The sequence below is a fragment of the Perkinsus marinus genome (genome assembly GCF_000006405.1).
Source record: "Perkinsus marinus ATCC 50983 genomic scaffold scf_1104296951958, whole genome shotgun sequence".
In the NCBI taxonomy this organism is placed as follows: domain Eukaryota; phylum Perkinsozoa; order Perkinsida; family Perkinsidae; genus Perkinsus; species Perkinsus marinus.
In genome coordinates, this window is record NW_003209085.1 from 32,960 (window position 1) to 41,756 (window position 8,797).

The 8,797-nt window shown below is 46.2% G+C and overlaps 2 protein-coding genes across 2 annotated transcripts in view; both read right to left on the minus strand.

Moving 5' to 3' along the window:
• Pmar_PMAR009708 (hypothetical protein) overlaps positions 1-151 on the minus strand; it is a gene marked incomplete at both ends in the record, with an annotated part of 347 nt that extends 196 nt beyond the window's left edge. The window contains 2 exons of the mRNA XM_002777350.1: positions 1-55; positions 97-151. Coding sequence (XP_002777396.1) covers positions 1-55; positions 97-151 — 110 coding nt within the window. The remainder of the gene's footprint in view (positions 56-96) is intronic.
• A 244-nt stretch (positions 152-395) lies between these two features.
• Positions 396-5,564, minus strand: Pmar_PMAR009709 (calcium-dependent protein kinase, putative; the record flags this gene model as incomplete). Its single annotated transcript, XM_002777351.1, has 21 exons — positions 396-420; positions 471-625; positions 685-843; positions 982-1,097; positions 1,321-1,502; positions 1,565-1,714; positions 1,842-1,987; positions 2,043-2,134; positions 2,245-2,305; positions 2,358-2,451; positions 2,499-2,557; positions 2,605-2,743; positions 2,912-2,973; positions 3,058-3,149; positions 3,339-3,415; positions 3,561-3,616; positions 3,957-4,045; positions 4,465-4,576; positions 4,627-4,689; positions 5,267-5,350; positions 5,409-5,564. 21 exons carry the CDS (start codon positions 5,562-5,564, stop codon positions 396-398), a joined length of 2,169 nt encoding a protein of 722 aa, XP_002777397.1.
• Positions 5,565-8,797: the final 3,233 nt, after the last annotated feature.

Below are 8,797 nucleotides of genomic sequence, written 5' to 3' on the forward strand. Positions count from 1 at the left end.
ATCTCATGTCGCTGAGCCCACATCCAGGTCTTATCTCGACTCCCTTCATCATCGTCTATAGCGCCAAGAACTCCTCATAATCGATCACACCGTTACCATCCGTATCAACCTTAGTCACACAACTCAGCAACCTCAGCGTCCAAATCATCATCATTGGTGGAGGGACTATACGCAAGGATCGTCCTGTGACAAAGACTTTTTATATGTAAACCCCACCGAGCAGCATAATCTAAGCTCAGGCTAGTGAGGTGAAAAATGTGTCGACGGCCTATGGAATTGAAAGGCGAGGAGAAAATCCATAAACTACTATAAGCTATTCAGGTGTCTCTTAAGAGAATTCGCACACAGCCATCACCAGACACTCATACTCCATCTCATGAAAAGTAATTGTCATTTCACTTCGTTTCTTCAATCAATTCACTGGAGGGACGGTTCTCAATAGAAATCCCCTCCGAGTCTGAGTGTCTCACCTGAGCTCATCTCTGGAAATCGTCCCGTTGCCGTCGATGTCGAACCTTCCGAAGATTTCTCGCATTTTGTCGCGGAACATTTCAGAGCGCATATGGACGGCCGCGGCCAAAAACTGTGAGTATTCGACTTCAAAATCATCGTCGTCATCGATAATCTAAAGAAAGTACTATGAGGTGTTCGAACCAACGACCTTCCGATGCCAATCCAACCCACCTGTCCCTTTCCACTATTCACACTTTTACCTAACATGCGAAACACAGAATGCATGCCCTTCCGATTGGTTGGAGCGATAGCTCGAAGAAGTTCAGAGAATTGTATGACTCCATCGTGGTCAGCATCGATCTTCACGAAGGTCTTCTCCAAATCATGCACCTTCGGTATAAGAAAAGAAGACATTTCACACAATTCTCAAACTTTCTGCAAATAATGGCGCTCAATGACATGTGGACGGCGGAGTCTTCCGATAGTGAACTCCGATGAGATAGAACCCGAGACCTTCCGATTACTCACTTCTCGCGACGTGAGCCCCGACGCCACCATATTCAACGCTGCTTTTCTCAACGAGTTGGACATTGCATACCGCCGCATACTTTCCAGTACATTCCAAGGGAGAACTTCATCTTCCACTGAAGTGATTAGCATAAACATGATAACCACATCCTCCAAAACACATCGTCAGCTGCTGCCCGGAGGAACGAGGCAATTGATCCAATTCTTGTCTACTCTCAACCACTGTACAGCGTTCGCCCTATCCTCATTTGAGAAGGGCCCATTCATAATAGCATCATCATTTGAGACAATGTGAAAACTCTTAACGAGATCGAGGCCGACCAAATAAGATAATCTCACCTCCACCACTCGGCAGCACCTGATGATGATGATGATCCCTATCCTTCAACATCTCAGAGATCCATGGATGATCCAACGCCTGTCGGGCACTAAAACGTTCGGGGGGATGGACTTGCAGACATCCCCTCAGGAAGCTCCTCGCAGCCTCCGATATGTAGTTGAACCGGTCACCGCTGAGGTATCTGCAAGTGGATTAGATCATGATCGTCGATTTGAAGCAACAGCAGTTGATAATGATGATTACTCTCCAGTACTCCGGTGTCGGGCGATTTTCCTCATTTCTCGAAGTACGTCACCCGCATTAGGTGAGTCGAATGGCATCTTCCCGATTAGCATAAGATGGCAGATGACACCAACCCCCCACAGGTCGCATTTAGCGGATATTCCCGCCGGCCTGAACAGTCCAAAGGAAGGTATGGCGCGAGAAAGGGGAGGAACATCATATCGATGAGATCCGATCACGCACTCATACAAGCTGGTTGACGGGATCGAACCATCGACCTTCGGAATAGAAGACCTACCCCCTATCCTCCTTATCTATACCACTTCTCTCGGCCTCATCGTTCAACTCCCCCTCCCCGAAAACGCTGACTCGTCGTTGGATCGGCTTCCGAGATTCCCATTCGACCTCCAAGCACTCCGGTGCCATGTAAGACAGAGTCCCTCCCTAAAGTGGGGAATCCAATGACCCCGGTTCGATCCCCCCATCCATGCATTATTACTGCAATTGATTTACTCGAACCTATACGACGTGCCAAACCGAAATCGAAAAGCTTCAGGCGACGATCAGGACAATCGATCACATGATGAGGATCTGAAAAATGAGAAGATTCAACCGCTTCAACTACTTCGAAATCGAGGAGGACGTCGGTTCGATCCCTGGTAGGTCCACTTCGATACTCGAAAACTAGCGAGCTTTAACACCTGTAACAACGGGACAACCGCAAGTGAACATAAAGTGACTCGGCTTGATATCACGATGGACCTAAGTTGAAAACCGTCTTATGCCGGGATTGAACCCGGGACCTGCCGATTACGATATTCGAGGTATGAAGGTAGTTGATCGCGTAGAGGATCTGAGTGATGATATCAGCGACTTCAGGTTCCGTAAAATGACCACCACAACTAAATCTGAAGAAGGATATAAAACTGCCCTTGCTGGGTTTCGAACCACGGACCTCTGATGAATGACCTCATGTAGATCAGGACCCCGACAGAGCTCCATCACCAAATGCACCTACGAATCGAGAAGTCCCTCGTCGTTCGAATGCGGGGAAGGAGCACCATAGTAGGCGCCTCGAATACGTATGCAAGCCGACAGATATTGGGATGGTCCACTGAGAGGAAGATCTCCACTTCGTTGAGTAAAAAATTGGCCTGCCACCGTGACAAGCCCTTCTTAGTCAACGACTTCAATGCAAATCTGATCTTCAAAAAGCCACCTAGAGGGACTTGGTGCGGTATTCTAATACTTAATAATCAAACCCAGATGCAATTCTGGCTTTCACAAATCAAAAGGACAGTGCTGGGGATTTCAACATCATGCCAAGAACGCAGTGTGAAGAGTTATCGACCTGTTTCAGCAACCTACTCTTCCCCAGTCCTTTTATGAATCACTTTTCTCACTGTCGCTGTCGCCCCATGTCCCAAGACCTACATGTAACGAGTAAAATAGCACAATGGTCATGTTGAAGAACCAACATGCGTAAGACCCCAAGATCAACCCGAGCAGCTCACTTCTTGCGTAACGACGAATACTTTCGACAACGGGCATGTCATCAGCCTCGACAATGAAGATGTTGCCAGACGCTGAACTCGCCTGTTCGAAACTGATTAACAAACTCCATCACTTCAAAGCCCTAGAATAAGCCACCGACTGCCGTCAACACCCTCGAGCCAAGAAGAAATGATGCATGATCGCGGCAACATCACAAACTCCGTCAACATGGCAAAAGTAATAACGCCAACGTTACTTGGATGATCCCTCAACGGAGCCCTCAGCAAGCAGGCAGGCTTACATCTCCTCCCAGAATGACGTCGTGCACCGTCTGCAGTAGTACTCTCATTATCCGCTACTATCGATAAGGTCATCGATCTAATATAACAATCAACCAAATATACGACGCCACATATATCCGATTACAACCGGACAATTCCTCAGATATTCCAAATAATCTTATTAACACCTACTCTAGCTGTTAACACTTTTACAAGCATTCCCCCACTCAGACTCCCCTCACCTCTTTTTCCTCTGCTGCTCATCCGACTCCGATTCAATTGTCGCTCGCGGTATCATCTATTAAACTAATTCTAAGATGCCCTATTGGAGGAGATACCGTCGAATGATCAGAAGCCTATGCTGCCACCACCACGGCCACCACGAGCAGAGCTACCGAAGATTTCCCGTTCGATTCCCAGCGACTCCATAATTTATTGAACGAAAATATCTTGGAGAGTGAATGAGAAGTTGTATAACATACTTCGCTTCGCTCCGCCGTTAACCGACAGGTATAAGCTGAAGTTGAGCTGGAAGTGGTGGATCACTAGCGAAGATTCCTTGTCGAATTACCTACAGAATGACGACTACAACGAGCAAATGGCCAAGACAGGATCGCCAGGGATGCCCAACTAGTTACTTTTTGTAAATTGGGATTCTCTATCGCAGCCTGACACCGTTCCTTGTCGTTTAGTTGTTTATTCACTTGCTCTTCCTGATCATGTGTACCTAGTCATAATCCAGTGCGAACCGAAAAATATAACTATAGCAGCAGATTCATTTGCGTTGACACACCAACTATGCTCCCTCCTCTTCCTCTCCTTATTGGGATCGGACAGCAATCTATACCTTTGAACCCAATTTTACGGAGTATGAGTAACTTATTCCAAAAGCATGAGGAGGATATAATCAGCACTCGAACATTACCATCAAACCGCAATGATGATGAAATTTGAAGTGAATGACTAAGTTGAGATGTAGCCGAATTTCCATCCGGAAGTCTAGGAGAAGGGAGGAGGGATACATTTGATCATAACGATTCCACGTCGATCGACATTCATCACCAAGTTCGCCTCAACGAATACCACACCGAAAGCGGAAAATATTGTCAATATATTCATGGCGCGCGACATCTTCCCCAGTCCTACCTTCCTTGATGTTCACATTTATCTTGACATTTCCATTCGCCCCACAAACGCATTTCTGCAGTTTCGTTCGGATAGTCAACCCAATTAAAGTGGCGACGGAACATGTTGGTATCTAAATCGAGTACGCGATCGATTTGACGGCGTGAACAATTATTATACTACCGTTGGTGTGAATTCAACATCGATCCTGGTGATGCCATCCGTGAGCCCGTTGGTGACTTGTATCTGTGAATAACATCATCTCAATCAAATACAACGAAACTTCCCGGGAAAACAGTCGAATATTCGTCCAAGTTGTACCGATATATCATTTTGACCAATCACTGGGAGCATCAACGACTCGCAAAGACTTGCTCAGGAACAGTGGGGAATATGCACATAATCAATTACATGTGTTGCTGACAATATGAAAACATTGAGCAAATTTTGGGAAATTCTCATCGAATTCTGTACACCCGTACATAGACTCTTGTAATGGAGGAAAGCGAACATGTACTCCTCCAACATTGAGGATCCACCTCAACCGTATCGGTCTCATTCTAGTAGTCTAACGCTAATAAAAAGGACTCCGCCTGTTATTAATGTTGCTTTTCGTTATTAACTCTTCCGGGCGACTAAACGTTACAAACATCAGCCAAAATCTACTCATTTGGTGCATCTCACCAAAACACGGTTGAAATGTAACGTTCAAAAAAGTATTCCTAAATACTCGAAGAATAATTTGAAAAGGAGAAGGACGATTAATTTTGCTCGATGACCGTAACCAAGATGCCAAGTATTGAGATTGAATCCGTGATACTACCTGTTCTGGTGTCACCACTCGTAGCTGTTCTAAGGAGAGCGTCGGGTGCTCTGGGTCTCGCAAACGACGAATTATTTCAAAAACCTAAGGATACTTATCGAGGGCAAATGCTCGAAAGCCTTTACCGACAATACCCTTTTACCTCTACTGGTGTGATAGGGTCAACCTCGGACTCCTCCACTTTATCCCAATTCTCGATTTCCCCGAGGGAAAGGCTCCCGAGAAGATCTTCACATTCCGAATCGGACGAGTACACCAACGGATTGGAGTTATCGCCGAGAGCAGCAGCAGCAGCCATTATAATCTACACTGAAAATATCGTACTCGCTTGTAGGACATTCAGTGACATGTCTGTATACAACTTGTGGGAGGAGGTTGAGTAAACTTGTTGTGTGGATATGAAGTAATCCTAGATCCGTACTTGACGACGAGCAGAATTGACGTAAAATAATTAATTTTTGATTTAAATATTTGATTTTTTCAATCAATAAATCAAATTTTGAAAATTAAAATTGCGTCGATCCTTTGCGAGGAGAGTGGTATACACGTATGGACGATGATTCGTGAGAAGACGATAGACAAAATGTGTCACGCGCCACGAAATTACGCTCGTGCTAATCTGAAAGATTCATGTGACATCAGTCGACACTTGTTCTGCCATTCATATTCCCCTCAACATATCGTGGTTAATTGTGTAAATTATGGTAATAGAATTACCTTCGAGTTTTGGAATCATCATCATCATCATAATTTCGTCGTTGTACAACTCTACCATGTTCAGATGTATGAAGTATGTATTGCGGTTGCCCTTCGTTTAAGTTCATGTCGGAAGTTTCATCTCGATGAGCTTCCAGGATTGCGGTACGACCCGTATAGTTCTTTCGTGTGTGTGAGGAATCTTTTTATCTGTATAGTGCCAGGGTCGCACTCCATTTCGACAACAGTCAAATACGACAATGTGCTGTCGAAAGTAAGCTGTCCTAAATAATTGGCGAAAACGCATCCGTTGTCGGATTCGACAAGTGCTCAGTAGGTGTCGAGATGGACAACCGCTATCACTTTCGACAATCGAAATGTTGTCTAAATTGATTGCGCGCGCCATAGTGTTGTGTGGTGTCTAAACTTGTCGTAAACGAGAATGTAACTCCCCGAAATCGACAACTCTGTTGATAGTTTGGTTTCTGAAGGCGAATGGAACATAGACATCGGTTTTGCGGAGGTTCGATAGTCTAACTCGAGGGAGTCACTGCTAGGAAGCAGATGACCAAGGTTCGATTCGCACAGATGTTATGTTCTGAGGCGCGAGTCGGTGTTTGCGAAACATGTCGTAGCGGTGTATTTAAACTTCCAATTTTGAGGAACAATTCATGTTGATATGATACAGCGGGCTGAAAGTTTTGTGTACAATACGAATGTTGACCAGTCAAATCGCTTCAGGGTTTTGTAATACCGACACGGCATTATCATGTTATGCGTTTCCGGAGAATATTTCCTCAGTGAATCGTTTATCGAATTCACGCGATCATTTATCGTTCGTATCCCACTGTTCATCTCCCGTCTGGAGAACTCAGTGTTTCTTTCTCTCACCCCAGTTGTCAAGGCATAGAACACAATACCTCACGGATCAATGATTGACTAACATCATATTAATATGCTACATGATGAATTAAAACCCTCTATTGAAACCTCCAAAGAAAGGAACAGGAAAGGAAAGGCGCTTTACCTTGACATTTATCGTATCACTAACATGGCAATGTCAACTAGCAAAAAAAACTGAATATCCCCAGGATATCATGGAGAGAAAACCCCCATAATCACCATATTCTTTTCTTAATTGCAAAGAAATGAAAATGAATCTCAGAGTTACGAATCGAATCTCCTTCACCACACGTTTCAGATCATTTCGGTTATGTGATTATGAAAAAAACTTTCCCCGAAAAGAACATCGCGAAGTCCACAAAATAACTTGAGGTCTGTTCTCTGTCTGAAAATCTTCACTATTGTGAGCTTATACTATGCCGTCTCGAAATTCTCGTTTAGTCGGGTTTGTTTAAATAAGCCACTACCACTTCCCGCTGTACCTAAAGAAATATCTCCGTCCAGTCTGGCGAAATATGTACATAGTCAACTGCACTTGTTGATGACGACGTGAAAATTGGGGGAAAACTAACGTGCACTCCTACTCTGAGTCGTGTTTGAGTTGTCATGAGTGAGAAACCTCGTTGAGAGAACCAATCATACGAATACATTGATACCCCTTCTCCAACCGACCTACCCGTAGCGACTTCCGTAAAATTGGGTTGACCACGAAGATGGTAGATTATATGAGCCATTGGTGAACCGTTAATCGACTATAACCAGCCGAACAGAAAAGGGGAGAAAGAGGGACGCTCTAAGGGTACTGCCGTAGACTGTTGCCTCCTAATCCCACCGATGTGGGGAATGCCGTGGAGCGGGCTACTGCAACCCGGGACCATCAAACACCAGTTACCAATTTGCTCACCCTCAGTTTGATGATCAAACTTTGATCAAGTCGGGTACGAGTCGTGCCATACGACCATTGCCAAGTTCTATAATCGCCACTCAGTGAGAATCGCCGACCCCAAAATACAGGATATCGACTATCGCTGTGCTGTCACAGCACAGTTTTGGTACCCGGGGTACCCCATTCTCCCCCAAAAAATCTTGAAATCCACACTGAGGATCCAAAGCATGCCATCTTCACGTGAAAGCGAAATCGATTGTCAAGACAAGCGAGAAAGCTACCGTTTTTTAGTCAACTGCTGGCTTTTGAGGATTCACCGGAGACTAGCGTGTTAAATATCCCACTCCTGGGCGCGTGGGTCTGGTGGGCTGGAAGGCCGGAGACGTCTGCGGCTTCCAGCCCTCTAAGCATCGAGTCAGTCCGACGGGCGCCTTTATCGGCGCCGCGCGGGTCGCCGGTCGACCGACCGATGCTTGCTCCCGGGAGTGGTGGGCTGGGATGAAATAAGTTATGCACGGCATGCACCGGCTGCCTTCGTAATGTCGTGCTGATGTTCGCACGTACGTACGAACCGTTTCGCTACGCACGCTGAACAAGGACAGTGAACGCACCACGGATGATACGCACGCGTGCTGCCAGTGCGCCCGGTGTGACGCGCCCTTCGTATCGGTATTTAACCTGTGTTAACTTGTTAACTCGTATTAAATATCCCACTCCTGGGCGCGTGGGTCTGGTGGGCTGGAAGGCCGGAGACGTCTGCGGCTTCCAGCCCTCTAAGCATCGAGTCAGTCCGACGGGCGCCTTTATCGGCGCCGCGCGGGTCGCCGGTCGACCGACCGATGCTTGCTCCCCAAACCAGAACCCGGCCCAGGTGAACGCGACATGAGCATCACAGCGAAACATACAGCTCAAGCAATGAGGGCGTCATGCGTTTAGTGTGTATGATGGGCGATCGTAGCAGCCAGTTACCATCGCACGGGCATAACGATGTTCGCACACTTTGGCCACACCGTGGAGATAGCGATTCCCGAGGGTATCTAGCGTTG